Source organism: Delphinus delphis, chromosome 1 (assembly GCF_949987515.2).
Source record: "Delphinus delphis chromosome 1, mDelDel1.2, whole genome shotgun sequence".
NCBI classification, from domain to species: domain Eukaryota; kingdom Metazoa; phylum Chordata; class Mammalia; order Artiodactyla; family Delphinidae; genus Delphinus; species Delphinus delphis.
The window spans coordinates 36,445,032-36,464,409 of record NC_082683.1 but is presented as its reverse complement, the minus strand read 5'-3'; the positions used below and the strand labels follow the sequence as shown (position 1 = coordinate 36,464,409).

General features: G+C 49.4%; 1 protein-coding gene across 3 annotated transcripts; it reads right to left on the bottom strand.

Moving 5' to 3' along the window:
- Positions 1-195: 195 nt before the first annotated feature.
- KIF2C (kinesin family member 2C) lies at positions 196-18,372 on the bottom strand. 3 transcript variants are annotated; one of them, XM_060004568.1, is made up of 19 exons: positions 18,296-18,372; positions 17,346-17,440; positions 12,252-12,374; positions 10,352-10,477; positions 9,700-9,800; positions 8,952-9,047; positions 8,262-8,316; positions 8,008-8,170; positions 6,754-6,844; positions 6,420-6,483; positions 6,249-6,340; positions 5,349-5,491; positions 4,362-4,566; positions 4,133-4,243; positions 3,192-3,259; positions 2,749-2,854; positions 2,542-2,655; positions 937-1,060; positions 196-827 (listed from the first exon to the last, which is right to left on the bottom strand). In XM_060004568.1, the coding sequence occupies exons 2-19, from the start codon at positions 17,377-17,379 to the stop codon at positions 745-747; spliced, it is 1,899 nt and encodes a 632-aa protein (XP_059860551.1). In that variant the 5' UTR covers positions 17,380-17,440; positions 18,296-18,372; the 3' UTR covers positions 196-744. The 3 variants fall into 3 exon arrangements, with proteins under 3 accessions (XP_059860551.1, XP_059860544.1, XP_059860560.1); XM_060004561.1 differs by lacking the exons at positions 17,346-17,440; positions 18,296-18,372 and adding an exon at positions 14,541-14,589; XM_060004577.1 differs by lacking the exons at positions 10,352-10,477; positions 17,346-17,440; positions 18,296-18,372 and adding an exon at positions 14,541-14,589.
- Positions 18,373-19,378: the final 1,006 nt, after the last annotated feature.

Here is a 19,378-nt window from a genome sequence, read left to right as displayed (position 1 = left end):
CAAGGCAGAGGTTGGAGTCTTCACCATGTCACTGAAACTGCAGGTGTAGATTTGGTCTCCTGGGTAGAGTACAGAATCAGCACTACCCAGAGTTGCAGTAGGGTCCTAAGTCCCAGAAGGCTCATACACATCCCAGGCACTTCCCACATACCACTCAACAGGCTGATTTTTTTCTCTTTATTGTTAGACACAATGTATAAATACATAAAACAGAAAACAGCAGGGATCCTCTTGGGCCTCAAAAAACAGCAGGGAAGGAAGAGGTCCCGGAAACTTTTTTTCAAGTACAAAACATATTAGTGCCCCGACCAAGGGTATGGAAGGCAGGCCAGGGCCAGCAGAGCTGAACTAAAGGCTCCTTCCCTCTCCCAAGAGCCAGGACAACCCCAGGGAGCTCTCCACCAGCAGCCAGTCCACACAGGCAGAGTGCTGCCCAAGGGAAAACTCTACACCAGAGAGCTTTCCCCTCTTGGAGAGAAGGGCAGCACATAAGATAACTAAAAGCTCCCTCTTTCCATCCTTGTTCCCTTCATGGCTACAAGTGAGGAAAAGGAAAGTCGTGTCCCATGCACTCTGACCCCTCCCCAGCTGCCCTGGGCCCAGATGCCCCCATACTTGGCATTTACCAAAGCTTGTCCCAGCTCAGACCTTGACTAGACCCACCAGGTGCCCAGAGTTCGCTGAGGAGGGAAGGGGAGGGGAAAAGGCTGGGTGTGACACCAAACAGATCTTTATTTGCAGTCGTCAATGGGGCCGTTTCTTGCTGCTTATTTGTTTGCTGGCCTGCTCTTCTAGCTGCATGGCCAGGCGCAAGGCCTTGAGGACATCTGGAAGGAAAGGGTGGTGCACCCGGGGTTAGTGGGTCTCTCAGAGGCCTCATTCCCTCTGGCAGAGCTGCCATCACCCGCAGAAGCCCCATTCTCTGGCCGCACCCACCTTGTAGGGCTGAGAAGTGCTTGGTTTGCTGGGCCAGGGCACATTCTGCTTTATTCACAAAGGTCTCCAGGTCGTAGTCTGGCTGCTCAGCCATCTCGGAGAGCTCCAGCCAGCCTGGCCCTTCCTGCAACAACACAGCGCGAACCTTGTCAGGTCAATAATGACCAAACCAATCTAGCAAATCATTCCTAGGGCTCTACCATCTGCAATGCAAATGCCCACTCCTCCAGCCATGCCCCATACCCTGCCTCCTGATCCTCTCCCAGAAATTCTCAGCTTGAATTCATCCTCTTCCCCACCCCAAACTTGTGCGTGTGCCTTATATCAAATGAATGTTATCATCTGTCTTGATGCTCAAGCCAGAAATCTCAGCAAGAACTTCTTTCACCCTGCTTGTCCCCCAATCCTACTAATTCCACCCCCGAAATGGTTCTTAAATCTCATGCCCTAATTCCAATACCATGGCCATGGTCATAGTTGGTCTAGACACCAACATCTCTCTTGAACTCTAACAATCTTCTAACTGCTCTTAACTCCTAAGTGCCTCTACTCATGCTCGCCCCACATCCCAAAACCAGCCTCTATACTGTGGCCATAGTAAGGTACCTAAAGCTCTGATGTGACCATGTCACCACTCTGCTTTGCTCTCTTCAAAGGCATCTACTGCCCTCATAACGAAGTCCAGGCCTTTGGTGTGAACCATTAAGGCCCTTTAGCATCAGGTCCCAGCTGACCTGTCCACAGCCTTGATCTCCTTCCCTCATCTGCTCACACCTTTTGCTCTGGCCAGAGTGAACCTCTCATTCTTCCTGAAAGTACCACGTCCTTTCAAACATTTGTACCCTGAGCGTGCCACGGAGGGAGGACACATGTAGGCATTTATCCTACATGTTCCCTCCTCAGTTCTAAGTGTCCCGAGCTCTCCCCTCTGCTCTGCACTCTGAAAGCCCCATTCTTAGGGCCTCTCCCCCACTTGCTCTTCCACAGCAGGGATCACAGCAGTGGTAGCATCTACCACTTACTAAATGCTGACTACATGCTGGGGATGGCTGAGTGCTTTAAAAACATATCACTTAATCCTCAGATGTAACCATCTTGTCTTGCCCATTTTGGGGATGAAGAATCTGGGGGCCCAGTGAAACTCAATGACTTTCACAAGGAAATCAGCTTATAAATAGAAGAGTCACGATTGATCAAGTCTTATTTCGGGCCTGTTATCCTTACTTCAGGTTTTTGGCCCTTGGTCTCAGCACAGGAGCTGGCATATAGAAAGTACTCACCAAACATTCACTGAACAAACAAGACAAGGTTACCCTCCAAACCCTCAGTCAGGAGCATGGGGTAGAGACACCAGCTCCAGCCAGAATGATGGAGGAAAGCCTATGTGTGCCAGGCTGGGGAAGGAGGTGCGGTAATCAGCTGCTCTAGAAGAGCAGCTGAAAAAATAAATGGAGAATTAAGAAATGCTGGTGTAGACGGCTGCCTCTTGCCACCCCAGCCAGAAGACCCGGGGAGGGGCAAAGCCCAGGTCACAGTCAAGGAATGGCGCTGAGCCCGTGCTAGGATGGATATCCAGTCTCTCCCAGCCCAGGGCTAGCCCTCCACCTGTATAATCTCTTTGAGCTCTTCCATGGCCCTCTCCTCCAGCTCCCTGATCTGAGTCATGGCTTCATTGAAGCTGGACATCTGGGAAGACAGTTCCTCCTCTTCCTTGGAGAACTAAGGGGGCAAAAGCAGAGACACAACAGTGTGGCCCAGTCCCCATCTCAGGAGGCCACGTTTCTGTCTTGCCTGGCCCACCCTGCCCCTTACATTGCCTGTGCTCAGGGCCCCGTCAGAGCTGGCTTCCATCTCTTCTGTTTCCATCTGAGTTGGCTGCTCCCCACTGGGCCCACTGTGGGGGCTCAGCTCCTTGACCCTGAGAAAAGAAGAAGGTCTCAGATCCCACAGCAGCCTCCTTGGCACTCACGAGTGTGCAGCACCACTCAGATTGCGAGACTTCGAGGAGATGGACTAGCAGCTTTGCTTTGGCCTAGGAGAAGTCCCTCACTCACACTGCTCCCCACCAAAGCCTGAGGGGATCGGGAAAAACCTTGTAGCATCATATATGAACTCCCAGGCCTCAGATTCAGCGAGTCACAGAAGAGGAGACAATGGGCACTGAGTCGCCAGAGCTTCCTCCCCGCTCTCATTGCTGTCATTCCCTCCCCCATCCTGCACCCCCTCCCCATCCCACCTGGTGTAGGTACTAGTACCTGTCTGCATATCTTAGTGTATTTAAAGTATATTCACAGGAGCTTATGCCTGGTGAGATCATGGCGATCTGCAAAAGAGGGAATGGGCACTTAAACGTCAAGGATCACAGGGTAAGGGTGCTCTTGGAGAGGCTGCCAGTAGGGGTTCTTTAGGCTGCTGATACACACGTGGAATTGGGGGCAGAACCCATTAAGCAACCACTCTGTGCCAGGCAACTTGCCCCATGAGCCCTGCAAACGAAGGTGCCTTAAAAATTGGTCCCTGGGGACTTCCCTGGTGGCGCAGTGGTTAAGAATCCGCCTGCCAATGCAGGGGACATGGGTTTGAGCCCTGGTCCGGGAAGATCCCACATGCTGCGGAGCAACTAAGCCCGTGCACCCCAACTACTGAGCCTGCGCTCTAGAGCCTGCGAGCCACAACTACTGAAGCCCGCATGCCTAGAGCCCGTGCTCTGCAACAAGAGAAGCCACTGCAATGAGAAGCCCGCGCACCACAACGAAGAGTAGCCCCCACTCACTGCAACTAGAGAAAGCCTGTGCACAGCAACAAAGACCCAATGCGGCCACACACACACACAAAAAAATCACTCACAGTTGTGGCCCTCTATTTCCTAGGCTGGGAGCCAATGACCCCTGAGGGAAGCCACAGAAGAGACGAGGACTGCCTCTCCTGCTTCCCCAAAGGTCCTCCTTCTGAATTCTCCAGCCCCCTTTTCATCAGGTAAGGGAGGAATGACCTTCCCCAAAACAAGAGCTGCACGGACATACAATAAAGGGAGAAGACCCTTTCCTCCCCTCTTGGGTAGGCAAAGAGGAGCCTGGTGTCCAAAAGCAGGGGGTGAAGCCCAGTCAAGTTAGAGCCTAGAAACCCAGGTGGCCAAGAGCACCAAGCCTCTTGCCCAGGGACAGGAGTGCACCACCTCCAAAGGGACCCTACTCACCATGCAGGTCCTTGAGTTCTCCCCGATAAAGGAGTCCCTTAGCACCTGTGTCAGCTTGCTCTCGCGGAACGGGGTGTGAGCTTTGTTCTGTCCCAGGGCCCTGATGCACTCCTGGGGCACAGCAGGGGAAGCTGAGGTCCCCTCCCTCCTCTTGAGATGCCCACTCTCTCCCTCCCTCCCCCAGCAGCCCTCCAGGCCAACCCCCTCCCCTCCAGCTGGGCTCCACTACCTTCAGAGCCAGGAGACTCTTGTTGATTTCTGCGCCCTCCATGCGGGTCTGCCGGTCAGCACTGGAAGTGTCTGCACCTCGCTCGTTCCCTGCCAGATCCACCAAAGAGAACTTGCCATGCACTCTCCCTTTGGCTCGAAGAAGAATCTGGAAACAGGCGTGGGAGCGGGAAGAGCTGGAGTTGGCAAATGTCTGCCCAGAGGTCCTGTGGCAAAGGAGGACAAAGAAGGACTATGAGCTCCCAGGGTCACCAGCCACCATGGCACCCAGGTTCCAAAGCAGTCAGTTCTCCGGTAGCAGAGGGACACAGGTCAGGACTCTAAGATGTCTTGTGTCATCCTGTCCCACTTCTGTCCTGCCCTCCCTCCAGCTCTGGACCTAGTGGCTTACCCTTGCAGTCAAAGTACTGGATTCTGTGTGAGGGCCTTGGCCAGACCCCAGGGCCCACAGGACATGGGGAAGCATGAGTTGCCTCTGCTGAAGGGCACACAGGGAAGGAGGGGCTGTCATGAACCACTTGCTGCAACTCAAGGGCCCTGGGGTGGGCAGCCCTCTCCCTGGGCCTCCATAAGCTGCCCAGCATCCAGTGCACCACGCCTAGGGCCCTGGTAGTGCACTTCCCTACCTCTATACAGGAAGGGAGCTGTGGCCCCATCACTTCCAGCCTAGAGCACATCCAGAGCTCCTGTCTCCCACCACAGAGGGAGGGAACAGCAAGGAGAAACCCAGAGAAGCCAGGAAGCATGCCTTTGGGTAAAAGCCGGGGAATAAAGCCTGCCTTGGTCAGATTCAAGATACTTTAACTCGACCCTGATAAGTCTCGTCCTGGGTCATCGGCCCCATTGAGACCACTTAAGGCAGAGGCCTTCAGAGCCTGCACCAAGTCAGGGAAAGCGGCGCTCCGTGGAAACAGCAAAGGACTCAGCGCTAGTCTGTTACCTGACCTGGCATTAGAAGGTGGCCCCTTCCCCTGGCCGGGACTCTGACCTGCAGGCACTGCCTATGTCGATCATCTTGATGACGTCATCAGCACAGCTCACCACGTGCTCCTGCAGCCCCACCACCTGCACCTGCTGCTTGCCATCCTCTAGCACGCGCAGCTTGGCCTTCTTGTTGAGCAGGTCGAACAGCTGTGTCAGGCAGGGGAACAAGGCCAAGGCCATCAGGCGCCGGGCACCCCACTGACTCCTCCCTCCTTCAGGGCCGGTCCCAGCTTAGACAAGGGCTGGCAGCAGGAAAGGCAGGAGAGGCTGAGCTGGGTTATGCCAGACTAGCAGCGGACAGTCTACTTGGGAGCTGAACCAGACTGCCTCAGTTTGATGTGACCCTGCTACTTTACTAGCTATGTGAACCTGGACAAGTACTTAACCACCTAGCCTCGTTTCTCATCTGTACAATAGTGACAGTGACAGTAATACTTCCTAGTAGGATTGTGGTGATGAGCTGAGACAAGTAAAGTGCTTAGAATAGTGCTTAGCACCTAGTAACATCTTAATAAGCAACCCTAGCTATTATTATTATCTAGACCCCACTTGGGGAAGATGACTCTGCAAAAGCATAGAGGTAGAAAGATACATAGACATCTATAGAGAGAACACGAGTGTGAGAATGGGGAAGAGAGTTATGAGGGAGGTGTGTGGAGGGAGGACAGGGCACACACAGGCAAACCTCCCATCTGAGAGGTGGCCCTGAGGCATATTCCTGCCATACTTGTTGAGCGTGGGTACCATTCCACCATTGGATGAAAGCTCCCACACGTTTGGGCGAAGTGGCCCAGAGGCTTGACAACCCACAGGTTGTTTGGCTTCTACAATTTCTAGCCAACCTCAAGGTTTCTGAAACTTCAGGGGCCCCAACAGCATAAACAAAGGGCTCCCTGCCAGCTACCTTCCCATTATAGATCTCGAAGAATGTCACATAGACTTCCAGGCCCAGGTTCCGGTATCGAGGCTGATTCTTCAGGAGGAAGACGTCCCGGGCTGTGGGGAGAGAGGCTGGATTAAGTAAGCAACCTGCCCTTCTGTGCCCAACCCCACTGTGGCAGAACACACTACTTACAGGCCATCGCATAGATCCCTTTCGATGCGTTCTGGGCTTTCCCACAGAGGTCTCCACCCATCGTCTGCAAATGGAGGGGGCAGAAGACCGTGGTAAAGGGCCCTTGGCCTAGGCCAGGGCACCACTGGCTCCATCACCACAGTGGGCCACACCAAAGCTGGGAGGGGAGGCTGGACCTACTAAGGCCCCTCCTTGAACCTGGCACAGCAAAGGCATCTGGAGATGGGGCATCTGCACTGAGGGGATTTTCTGCAACAAACTCATTGTCCTCCTTTTCAGAGACCCAGAATTCCACTGTGGGTAGGCTTGCTCTCTGCCAGGCCTGAATACTCACATGAGTCTTACCACTTCCTGTCTGGCCGTATGCAAAACAGGTTGCTTTTCCCCCTTCAAAGATTGTCTGTACGAGTGGCCTTGCTGTGAACCTAGGAGAAAGGATGGCGAAGAGTGTACGTCTCTCCTCAAATGTGCTCCCTGGAACATGGAGCACAAAGCAGGACTCCTGGAGGCCTCCTTCCAAGCGTGAGCACACCTCTCACACAAAGTGGTCCCACCTGACCCCATCCCCACTTATAAATTTGAAATTCTCCTAGCCACCTGCGGAGAGCTGGACCGACCTGCCAGGAGCAGGCTGATGGTCCACACTCTAACTGAGCACCTCCTCTACCCTGGAGACACAAGGTGAAAGCTTGAGCTTAGCAGTCGACTTCCAGCATAAGATATGCTACAAAGATCAAAGAAACCATCTAAAGTAGGAACCTAAATTATTTTAGGCTTTGTGGGCCTAAAATAGGTCTCTTCCGTATATATACATACATACATACATAAATATACATATATATTTAATGATTCTTTAAAAACACAAAATCCATTCTTAATTTGAGAGCCATATAAGAAGGGATTGCAAGCCAAATTGGTCCATGGACTATAGTTTATCAACCTCTGGTCTAGAGCAGTGCTGTCCGATAGTAGCCACTGCCACACATGGCTATTGAGCACTGGAAATGTGGCTAGTGTAACTGAAGAACTGAATTTTTTTTGGCCACACCGCATGGCTTGCGGGATCTTAGTTCCCCAACCAGGGATCGAACCCAAGCCCCCTGCAGTGGAAGCACAGATTCTTAACCAGTGGAGTGCCAGGGAAGTCCCTGAAGAACTGAATTCTTAACTTTATTTAAACAGTCGCATGAGGCTAGTGGGTGCTGTATTGGACAGAGTAGTTCCAGAGTTTGCTGAGTCTGCTAAGCCCAGTGGGAAATGGGTGGCTGCACAGGACATAGGAAGAACCCCTAGGGCTTGCCCAGCCCAGGTTCAAAGAGTGCAATGGGTAATACCTCACTTCTGTCCACTCAGAAGCGCGGGCCACTAAAGCTGAAAAACGGGATGGGACAGCCCCAACAGGGCCTTCCAGGTGCTGGGAGCCAGAGCCAGCTCTGTGTCATGGCCCATCCAAAGAAAACACAAGAGGAAGCCAGGAAGGGCTTCAGGGTCAGCATGTCTGTGAGCGTGAGTGTTACCACAATGCCCCTCATTGGAAAGAGTAAAGTGTCAGGGGGAAGGAGGAGAAACAAAGAGGCAAGGGACTAACCTGTAGACGACTTCATTTGAAGCTGTTTCATCAAATGCGAAGTCAAAGCAGAATGCTTGGTTCTCCAGGTACTTTGTTAAATCCACTTTTAACTTGGGCTCATGTACCAAGAGGACACTCTTGCTAGGAACGGAAATCACATCAATTTCTTTCTTGGCCAATTCTGCAGAAGGACAGTATTTCAGGGGATGCTCCCTGGACACGGGGGAACCCACAGTCAGTCCAAAGCCTCATTCTGACTGAATAGGGCTTACCTTGTTTATTCAGCGGTCGTTTCCTAACACAAACACATATCCTGTGCTCTTCAATCTTCGAGGATGAGAAAAGACAACCAAGAGCAAAAGGTCAGAGCAATATTGAAAGAAAGCTTGTCCACAACCCGTCCAGTTCTAATCCCAAGTTTGGTTCAGGCAAGGGCCAAGATCTAACACTGGAACCCACTATGCCCATAGTTACTCTGGAGCGTAAGAAGGTAGCTCTGAATTTTCTTCCCAGTTTCCTCACTCTGCTGCCTATAGGAGGGTTCAGCACACTTTCATGATTAGTAGTAAGAATCTAGCCAACCTACTGAAGCAGGGAGGATGGGGGTGTGGGAGTTGATAAAGATCAGACCCTCCCATCTAGGCCTCACTAGCTCCAGCCCACCAAAGGGTATTAAAAAACCCCTTGAGGGTGAGTGAAGATTCCTGCACGCTCTCATTGCCTTAAGAGATGATTCTGTCTCTCACTTGTACGCCTACTCGGGAAAAGAATCTGAAAAGGAATCGTGTGTGTGTGTGTGTGTGTGTGTGTGTGTGTATTTACATATATATGTAGAGAGAGAGAGACTCAATCACTGTGCTGTACACCTGAAACCAACACAATGTTGATATCAACTATGTTTAAAAAAAAAAATTGTACACCTACTCAGGAAGGAGAGGTAGAAACCCTTTGGGATTACTTACAGGATCAGTCACAGTAAGTGGATGACATTCCAAAGTAGCCCGAAATTCTTTAATCATCCGGGAAAATTCCCAGTTTGGAAAGCTGTTGTCATACTCCTGTTTGGGATAGGAGTGAAGAAAGACTGACTGCCAAGATGTTAAGTGCTCTCAGGCCTCAGTGCTAGGAACAGCAACAACAGCTCTTCATATGCACACAGCCCTGCAGGGCTGACAAGCCCCCACACGATCTCACTGCCCCCAACTCTGGCTCTGGGCAGAGAACCCAGGAACAAAGCCTTGGGAACAAAGATTGGCAGGGGGCCTAGGCATGCACCAACCACTCTAGGAACTGGGGCAAGAGCCACTGTCCCACATCTTAGGAGACCAGCAGGCTGGGATTCCCCTGTGCCATTAACCCAACTAAAGGGAAATAATCCAAACTGGAACTCCACTGTGGCACCCCTGCATACACGCAACTAGGAAGTCGGGGGAGGCAGGCAATTGTGCCCAGCAGCCCACTGGACACTGAACTGTGTGATGGGCGTGCCCATTGGACAATCAGCAGCAAACATTCCTCATCTGAGGGCCTTCAGAAGAATATCTGAATTATTTGTTCTCTGAATCCTGATGAGAAACTAGTTAAACTTCTTGGATATCAGAACTGGAGCCTCAGAAATGCTGGGGCCAAACTGTTATCTCTGTTGCAGACAAGGTTTCAGTTAAGGATGCCTGTCCAAAAACCTTTGCCCTTGCTTCCCAAGAAAGGTACCTGAGCTCGTTTTATTCTCATTTCAGAGTTCTGGGCTCTTTTCTCTTCTCGCTTGTTCTTCATTTTTTCCATTTCCTTCACAATACAAGATTTCCTCCGAACTAGGGGGAGAAAAAAAAAGGAAGCCCTTTCTTTTACCTGTCTAGGCCAGCCTGTTCTTCTCTGGCTGTTGTGTTGAGTCCTGGGCCTTTCCCAGGACTAGGCCTTCTCTAGACCCTTGCTCTTATGTCACCATCTGCATGGAGAGGAAGCAACAGCTATGACTCTTGGGATGGCCAAGCCTACAAGAGACTTGCTAATGTGGGCACTCCAGGTCTAACCCAAGCTCTCTCTATGCCTCTGTGGCATCTTCTCAAAAACCAGAAGAGGTGAGATCATCCCTGCTTGGTCTTGGTGGGCACTCTGGGCTGTTCTTCGGGTGTTGGCCAAGACTTTAGCTGTGATAGCACCTCAACTACATCAGAGGGCTCCTGCCACCTGGCAGTGACAGGGTCACCTCTTGTGAAAGATTGATTCCGTGGCCACAGGGAAACACGACCCCATGTGACAAACATGGTTTGAATTCAGGTGCCAAGGCAAGCCAGGTGTGGGACAGGCCGTAACTACCTATCCTGCACTAGGAGCAGGGCAGCAGACAGCTCAGCGTGTCTACCTGAGTTCACAGGGTTTGCAGAAGAGCTGCCTTGGACGGAGGAATGGACTTGCTCTTCCACCTCCTCGCTGACCATCGTCAATGGTATCTCAGCCACTGCAGGGCAGGAGGGCCTAGGGGGGCCGGCTGTGGGGAACAAGAGTCATTGGAGAAGCAGGCAGGCATACGGCAGCCATGCTCATCTGAGCCCTAGCAGGTCATAGGCCAGGAGGAAGGCTACCGACTGCCAGCTCAGCAAGGGCTCAGGCTCCTACCGTGTGAGCAAAGCTCAGGCTTTTTCCTGCATCTCGGCCCACACCTTGAACCCAAGAAGTCCCTCCACAGGGGCTGGCTCCTGGGGTCAAGAAATCTTAAAGAAGGTGGTCGGGGAAAAAAAAAAAAAAAAAAATCTTAAAGAGTGTGTGAGTAGCTCAGTGTGGGCTTCACCATGAAGGGAAAAGCCTTTAAAGGCCTGAACTCTTCAGGCTTGACCAAGCATGGGTTCTCAGGCCAGGCCAGGCCAGGCCTTTCTACTCATTTAGGAGAAATTTCTGACTTCAGAACCCAGGTGGTTAACAGGAGCAAGGACTGAAACCCAGGAATAATGGGAAACTGAGCAACAACCAACCATATATTTTTTTTAATAAATTTATTTATTTTTATTTTATTTATTTTATTTTTGGCTGCGTTGGGTCTTCGTTGCTGCGTGCAGGCTTTTCTCTGGTTGCAGCGAGCAGGGATTACTCTTCTTTGCGGTGTGCGAGCTTCTCATTGCGGTGGCTTCTCTTGTTGTGGAGCACAGGCTCTAGGCGCGCAGGCTTCAGTAGTTGTGGCTCACGGGCTTAGTTGCTCCGTGGCATGTGGGGTCTTCCAGGGCCAGGGATCAAACCCGTGTCCCCTGTGTTGGCAGGTGGATTCTTAACCACTGCACTACCAGGGAAGCCCCAACCAACCATATTGATTCAACCCAGAAAGGTACAACCCATGGTGACTCACTACTTCCCATACCTGGTCGTGACCCTTTTGTTTGCCTTCACTTTATTAGAGCTGAATTTGATACACATTAAATGTAATGATTATAAAAATCACCTACTTTATTTACTAATAACTAGTAAAGTTGACAATTAAAAATGTTTGGGACTACCCTCTACCCTGCTGGTGCAGTGGTTAAGAATCCACCTGCCAATGCAGGCGACATGGGTTCAATCCCTGGTCAGGAAGATCCCACATGTTGCGGAGCAACTAAAGCCCGTGCACCACAACTACTGAGCCTGCGCTCTAGAGCCTGTGAGCCACAACTACTGAAGCCCGCGAGCCACAACTACTGAGCCTGCGAGCCACAACTACTGAAGCCAGCGCTCCTAGAGCCCGTGCTCCAAAACAAGAGAAGCCACCACAGTGAGAAGCTTGCGCACCGCAACGAAGAGTAACCCCCACTTGCTGCAACTAGAGAAAGCCTGCGCGCAGCAACAAAGACCCAGTGCAGCCAAAAATAAATTAAAAAAAAAAGTTTTAAAAACTCCATTTATATAAAGTCAAAAAAAAGAGAAAAAGTTAATTTATGCGATCTGAAGTCAGGACGTAGGTACCCTTGGGGGCTTAGGAACTGGGAGGGGGCCTGAGGGGGACTTTTGGGGGTGCTGGTAATGCTCTGTTTGATCTGGGTGTCAGTTACATGAGTGTGTTCACTTTGTGAACTATGTAGTCAATGATAGGTTTACTCTTCTGTATATATATTATGTTTAAATAAAGTTTAAAAAGTAAAGTGAGATGATTTCCAGATAAGGGAGCAGTGGGGCAGGAGCAGAACAATACAAAAGCCAGAGAGTGTAGGAATCCTAGGATATTCTAGAACAGGTTCAGGGCGATGTGTGAGGACCACTCCAGGGCCTCAAACAGGGAGAACAGATTCATTACTCACTGGGAACTGAAAACTGCTTGCGGGAATTTGCAGATGCAGGAAGTTCCACCTCCATATCATTCTCCTGAGTGGTGACGCGAACCTCTGGGACAGTGGACATGCGAGTGGAGCGGCCTCGGAGACCTGAAGGACCAAGGGCAGAAGCCGATCAGTGCAGCATGATCAGGAGAGCCAACAGGCATAATAGAAGGGCCGTCGGGGGTAACCCTCCAAGATTCTATACAGGAAAGGAGCCCACCAACTCCCCATTCCTTCCACCCAAGGAAAGGAAAAATTAGAAAGGCCAACTACTAGTGACCCCAAAACTAATTTGTTACGTTCTGCAATCTGAGAGCTCCTGAGGGCTCCCACAGAGCATCTGTCTTGAGTAAATGGAGGGACCTACAGACAATCTGAAATCATTTCTGGAGACATAGACCTAATCCCTGAAAAAAAGCATTCTTAACCTTAGCAACAGCACCTACCATTCTACAATCTTCCCATACCGCGAAACATCATGAGGTAAGTATCAGTATTCCCAACTAATGGAAGATGACATTAAGGCACAGAAAAATTAAGCAACTTGCCCAATGCCACTCAACTAGTAAGCGTCAGAACCGGGATGTGAACCCAAGACTGCCAGATTCCAGTCTGGGCTTTTTCCACTGCTCCAAGATATTTTACAGAGCCAGGCCTGGGCCACATCTTTAGAAACCATGGGATCAGCTACATGAATTTTCTGGAATCTTAAAAGAATGCTTAACTGAGAGAAACAATTGAGTTATACTTTAATTCTTGCCAATTTCTACCCATCTATATAGTTTCTCTCCATAAGAAAGAAATAATGCACCTATAAATAAAAGAAGTAGTGAATTTGGAAATAAAACACTTGTGTCATATAAGTAAATATCAACTTGTACTGAATCTGAGTTTCCTAAATTTGGGCTGATCTGATGGCTCTATATAATCCCTATTTTTCATAAATAGCATGAATTATTATAATTTTCCTATTTCTCAAAAGATCTATAATCTTGTGTTTCATTTCTACTGTTCAATATCATGCACATTCATTAAGGTTTTTTTTCCATTAAAAGGAGCGGTGGCAGTATCCTTTCGTGTCATGCACGTGGAGTGGGATGGCTGCCATCCCCATCTCTCTTGTAGGCCCTTACGGTGGTATAGCCTGCAAGAGAGGGCCAGCAACACACCAGTCATGCCCAGCTGAAGCTCAAAACTGCACCACCTTTCACCTTGGGCCCCCGGGAACCTGAAGCTCCAGGCATGTCGTTTCTGGGCCCAAGGTGGCTGTGTTATGTCAAGGCAGTGATACCCCCTGGACTGGGACAGGCTGTGAGGTATAGCTGGTTCTGGGTTATAAGCTGGATTATTTGGGCAGTTTGTGCCTATAGCCACCATCACAGATGACTGTAGTCAAAGTAGGTTTATGCTGACTCCTTCTGCAGAGAAAGCCCAACCTTCTGTTGGAGTTCGAGGCATTGCTATTATCTGTCCAATCTCACCCCACCCCCAGATCACCACAGCACTGCCAACTCTACTTCTAAATGGCCCTGACCTAGCTTTTCTCACAGCCTGCCCACCACCTCACTCCAAGGCATGTTGTTCCCCCAAGGAGAGAAAACAAGCCCACAATGGCTGATTACTGCTCTGGATTCCACAGGCCAGTCAGCAAATTTCCCAAATGCACCAAGTCCCTGAGAGGTTGGCCTAAGTAAGAGCTGTAGGTTGAACTGTTGAATTCTTTCTCTTCTTTTCTTTTTTTTAAACTGCTTTAGAGGTATGATTGACATATAAACAGCTGTAGATATTTAATGTGTACAATTTGATGGGTTTGGAGGTAGGTATACACCCATGAAACCATTATCACAATCAATGCGATAAACCTACTCATCACCTCCAAAAGTTTCCTCCTGCTTCCTTTGTTTTGTATTTTGTTTTTTCCTTTTGTGGTAAGAACACTTAACATAAGATCTACCCTCACAGTAAATTTCTAAGTGTACAATACAGTATTATTAATCATAGGCCCTATGTTGTACATTAAATCTCCAGAACTTCTTTATCTTGCATAACTGAAACTCTGTACCCTTTGACCAACACCTCTCCATTTCTTCCTCCCTGTAGGTTAGATTCTTCCTCACTGAGGAAGATGCTTGGAAGACAGGGCAGGACTCAGCCCACACAAAAGCCACCTGTTAAACTGGAGCAATGAGTCTACTTCACAGCTTCCTGAGCTCCAAGAACATCATTCCTGGCACAAACCCCAGGACAGTGAACCAGTAGAAATCCATTTACCTTCCTTTGGAGCGGGAATTTTGGAGCTGACTGATCTGCGCTTTTGTTTCTGAAAAACAAAACAAACCACCACAATATATGGCTCTTATCAATTCTCAAGGGCCTATCCTGGGCCCATGTGCTGTGCTAAAGAACTAAGCAGCCCCAGAAAACAAACCAGCAAAGAGCCAACAAGCCAAATGGGGCACTGGCTGCAGTCAGGTGACAGGCACCTACCTGAACCGTTACATTCTCCTGCAGGGGCAGATTGTCCTTTGGGTGTAAAGGAAGAAGCTGTAAGATTTCTGGGTTTATTGCAGCCACATCATCAAAATCAATCTGCAAGGAGCAAGTAAAAGCTTCTGTGAACAACATAGCTTGTTCAATCCAATTGCATCTCTGCAGTCAAGGCTACCCCTAGATTCAGACTTTATAAACTTTAAGTTCCACCAAGTACTAATAGCTATAAACAAATATTTATTCCCTAGTCGTGTTTTACCATCTAGATGGATATTGCTTTCTGATTCCAAGCAAATGGTAGCTGTCAGTGATGAGAATGAGGTGAAGAGGAAGGCAGACAGGCAGGCAAACAGTCAGGAAGTCCACAGCAGATCTAGGCCACTCGGCTCCCCTACTGCTCTGTGGGGCAGTGGGGTCCTAGTGGGCACAGCCCCCTGAGCACCCCTTGCTGCCTGACACCAAGGAGGAAACAAGTTCTAACTGCCCACTGATAGTCAAATGGAGGGCCCTTCAGGATCTTATGGGCAGGGACCAGTTCCTGAGAACTGCTACCTAATCCTAAATCTACCTACATTTTCTACTGGGTCCAGAAACTTCAGGCCCAGAAACTTCTTCCCCAGTCTTAGTGTCCTGCTCAGGCCTTCCCTACTTCCTGCTCATGCCTGCAATAAGGTCACAATTCTAGGTTTACATCACCAGAGTCCTGAAACCCTCTGGGGACAACTCAAACGTCACAGCAGGTTCAAACACACCTAAATAGTACCAACTTGATTATTTCTGTTTCAAAATGTGAAAGAGCTGAAGCATGTACTCCAGGGTGAGAGCTTCACCTCCACATATGCAACCTTTATGTATTAATCAGCTATTCAAACACTTATTAGGCATGAGTAAGGCTGTAGGGGGAAGGTATTCAAAAATGAATTAAGACATGTATCGCCCTTGCTTTCAGTGAGCTCATATGCTAGTGGGAGACAGAAGCCATGTGCACAAAGGGCTAGAAACCAAAGCAGCATGGGATAGACGAGGAGGACAGAACCACCAAATGCAAAAGCTGGCGAGTACTTCAGTAGCCAGGCTTCTATCCACTTTTCTTGGACAGCTACAGACCCTTACCCTCCCCCACTCCCCCGATTCCAATCCCTAAACTACGGAGAGCATAAACAACACAGGAGACCAAAGTTCTGACATTAACTGATCCTCACTTTGATGATTCAGGAGGAAGGAATAAGAGTGAGAGTGTGAAGGCAGCGAGACACTAGGCAGGATCATAGAGTGGGGAACTGCCCCATTTGCCCTGGCACTACTTTGGAAGGAGTGTGTAGTATAAAGAAAAAAAGTTGATTGGGATCAGATCTTAAAAAGGCTTTAATTCCTCACTAAGAAGTTTGGACTTTATTCCAAAGGCAATATTTAAGCTGGAGTGAGACCCAATAAGAGCTGTATTTCTAAATGAACAACAAAAACAAAAATAAGTCACACGGAACTGCTAATAGATGGTTGAAAGGAATTTTAGGAACCTCTTGATTCAAGGACAGATAATGTAAAGAATTCAGTTCTTCTATTTCTCAGATATACCACCTAAATATATGCATACCTACCATAAGGCACGATACTAAGCAAGCCCTTTACATGTGTTATCTGTTAAGCTCCACAGAAGAGGGTCCAGGTCTGTCTTACTCACTTCTGTATCCCCAGTACCAAACACACTGGCTGGCATTTTGGAACCAGTACAAATGGATTTGTTGAATAAGTCCTCAAAACAACCCAAAATAAGTAAATATTATCATCCTCATTTTAGAAATGAGGAAGTTGAATTTTTAAGAGGGACAGAAATGTGCCTGAGAACACATTAAGTAGTGGCAGAGCCAGACTCTAGAATCCAGGTTTTCATACTCTTAGCTTGGTGACCTCTTCACCACACCACAATGCCTCTAAAACATAAATATCTTAGGCACATCCCTCCTCTTCTCAAAATCCTTCCAAGGCTCCTACTGCCTACAGAATAAAATCTTAAACAACTTACTGCCAGAGACAAAGACCCTCTAGTTTCCTTTTTTAGCCTTTTTGCTGCTGCCAAGCATCCTTGGCCTTCCTCAATGCCCGGAGCCAGCTTCTTTACCAGTCCCCATGAGGGCCATCTCACTGTTTCTGTTAAGCTTTCTGGCCCCCACAAGCCCAGCTCATCCTCAGTGAGTTTCCACCTCTGAGCTGCTCTAGCATTATTCATCTGTAGTTGCCTTCTATTATTTGGTGTTTCAGAAACATACTTTTGTCTCCCCAACTAGATTATCAATTTTGCTCCCCAAATCAATATCATAGGTAGTGTGCACTCAGAGCTAGCTTGGGTGAGCAAGGTTTTAGAATTCTGTGCAGTTTACTTTCTAGAAACACAACAGAAACTGTTGATTGCTTCAATTTAGAACAGGCCTGCCTAAATAAAATCCCAATGCATTCAAAGAGGACCATATTTAAGATTAGGGAGGACAAGTCGACATCAAAAACAAGGCTGACACAAGTTCTATTTCCACACACATCTTTTAGGTAGGAAGGTGTTAAATGTGGTACAGGCATACTCATAGAACCTACCTCTTTGCCCTTTGTGGCTCCTCCTTCTGTCCATTCCACCGAAACGCAGGATTTCTCCAAGTTCACAGTCCTTACATTGGCACTGTGAATTAAGCCTATAGTATGAAAAGATCAGAGTTACCCATCTTTTTCACTTTTAGGATCCCACAGAGACTCTTAATGTAGAGTTGGCCTGAAGGAAGGGACAGTTGACTTTCTTTCTAACCCCAGGAGACAAACCTCCTGGCACTTCACCCTTGGAATATCCCACAGTGAGGTAGGCAAGGAACAGTTCTTAAAACTGAGCTGCAGAGGATAAGGACTCATCCCTACTCAAAAGAGAGCCTACTGTGGGGTGAAGGTATGTTTGGGCAGCGGAATCACTCTAGTGCTTAGGTGAGCAGTTCCTCAACACAGCACTGAGGCTCTAGCGCCCTCAGGTTTCCCTATCTCACTCCTGACCTTTACGTCAGACCATTCTAGTGATATGGGTATTAGACCTGCCAGAGGTGAGGTAGCTGCTCAACTAAAAAAGAGAGGGCAGGATTGCAAGCTCCTGAAGAGCAGGGATCTCGTCTGTCTCGTTACCCTGAATCCCAGTATCTGACATACTGCAAGTGCACAGCGTTTATGGGAGAACAGAGGGGCCAGAAAGCCGAGGTCCCTGCAAGAGCAGGGCAGTTGCAGGGGCGAACTTTGGAGGGGAAATGAATCCAGCAACCCTGACGTCCCAGAGAGGTCCAGTGACACAAAGGAGCTCCGCTCATTCCTGGAGGACGGGGAGGGGACCCACCGCCAGTGCAGAGGCCCCTGGCCCTGGTAGAGAAGACTGACTGCCAGTGCGGAGACCTAGACCTGGGGGGTGGAGGGGAATCCCCAATAGTGATTCAGGGCCTGCTGTTTGGGGAGGGGAGGTAATCTCTGCCGTCTCAGCCCACGGGTTCCCTTGGCCTCAGGACCCCGCCCCTCACCATTACTGCGTTGTATCTTGATGGCGAGACCGGGAAACAGGCGAGCCTGAAGAAGCGACGAGTCCATGGGTAGGCAGGAGCTCCGGGAAGAGAAACGCGAAATGCCAGAAAACCACCACTCTACCAACACTGCGAAGTCTTAACGCCGCGTAAACCGCCGAAGTTTAAATCCCGCGCGCCGGCGTCCCTAAACGTCATCACGCTGTCGCCGGCCTCTCTTCCGCCAATCAGCGGCGCCCTGCGGAGCCTGTTGGGATACGTAGTCTCGTGGGGGGGGGGGGGGCGCCTTCCGGGGCATGGGACCGCCCACTCGTCAGACCACAGCGGAGAACGCAGGGCTTGCAGAGAGATTCGGGAGCCGTCGCGGCCGGAGGGGACAGATTACAGGCATTCAGAGGGTTGCAGTACTGCTGGGGTTCCCTAAACTGAGAAACCTCAAGATGGTGTCTCAGAGGGAGGGCTCACGGGTCCTACAGTCATGGGTTCGAATCCGAACTTCTTTAGTTGCCTGCTCAGTGACCTCGGACAAGTTACAAACCTTCCCTCTTCACGCAGTGGGGAGCATGTTTCCTCCCTCGCGGAATTACTGCTAAGTTTCAACGAGGGGCTATCATTTACAGTGAATGGAAGACCAGATTCACTAGCTTTTTATCGAGTGTCTACCACGTGGTAGGCATGGTGCAAGGCGCTGGAGATAGCAATAATGAAAGCGACACGTAGTTCTTGCCCTCGAACTAACATTTCTAACGTGAACAGGGGACAAAAAGAAGAAAATTACAAGTAAATTACGATATGTAGTAAGTGCTCTGAGGGAAACTGAGAACTGGAATACAGAAAAATGGAGGAACCTACTTTAGATAAAATAGTCAGGGGAGAAATCTTTGAAGTGATACTTAACCTGACTCTAGAGAACAAGGAGGAATGTCAAAATGAAGGGCAGGGAGGTGGAGAGGCTTCCAGACTAAGATCTGAGAATGATATATGCAAAGGCCCTGAGGTGGGACAGAACTTGATCTTGAAGAACTGAAAGAAGCCTGTATGGATAGAAGGCAATAGGTGAGGGGGAGAAGAATGAGATCAACT

Coding starts and splice junctions, on each gene's coding strand:
- KIF2C (XM_060004568.1), bottom strand. CDS start 17,379: ATGGACAGAAGGAGGAGCCACAAAGGGCAAAGAG. Junction 6,845..8,007: donor TCAAATGAAGTCGTCTACAG/GTTAGTCCCTTG, acceptor CCTTTCTCCTAG/GTTCACAGCAAGGCCACTCG. Junction 3,260..4,132: donor AGAACTCAAGGACCTGCATG/GTGAGTAGGGTC, acceptor CCTCTTTTGCAG/ATCGCCATGATCTCACCAGG.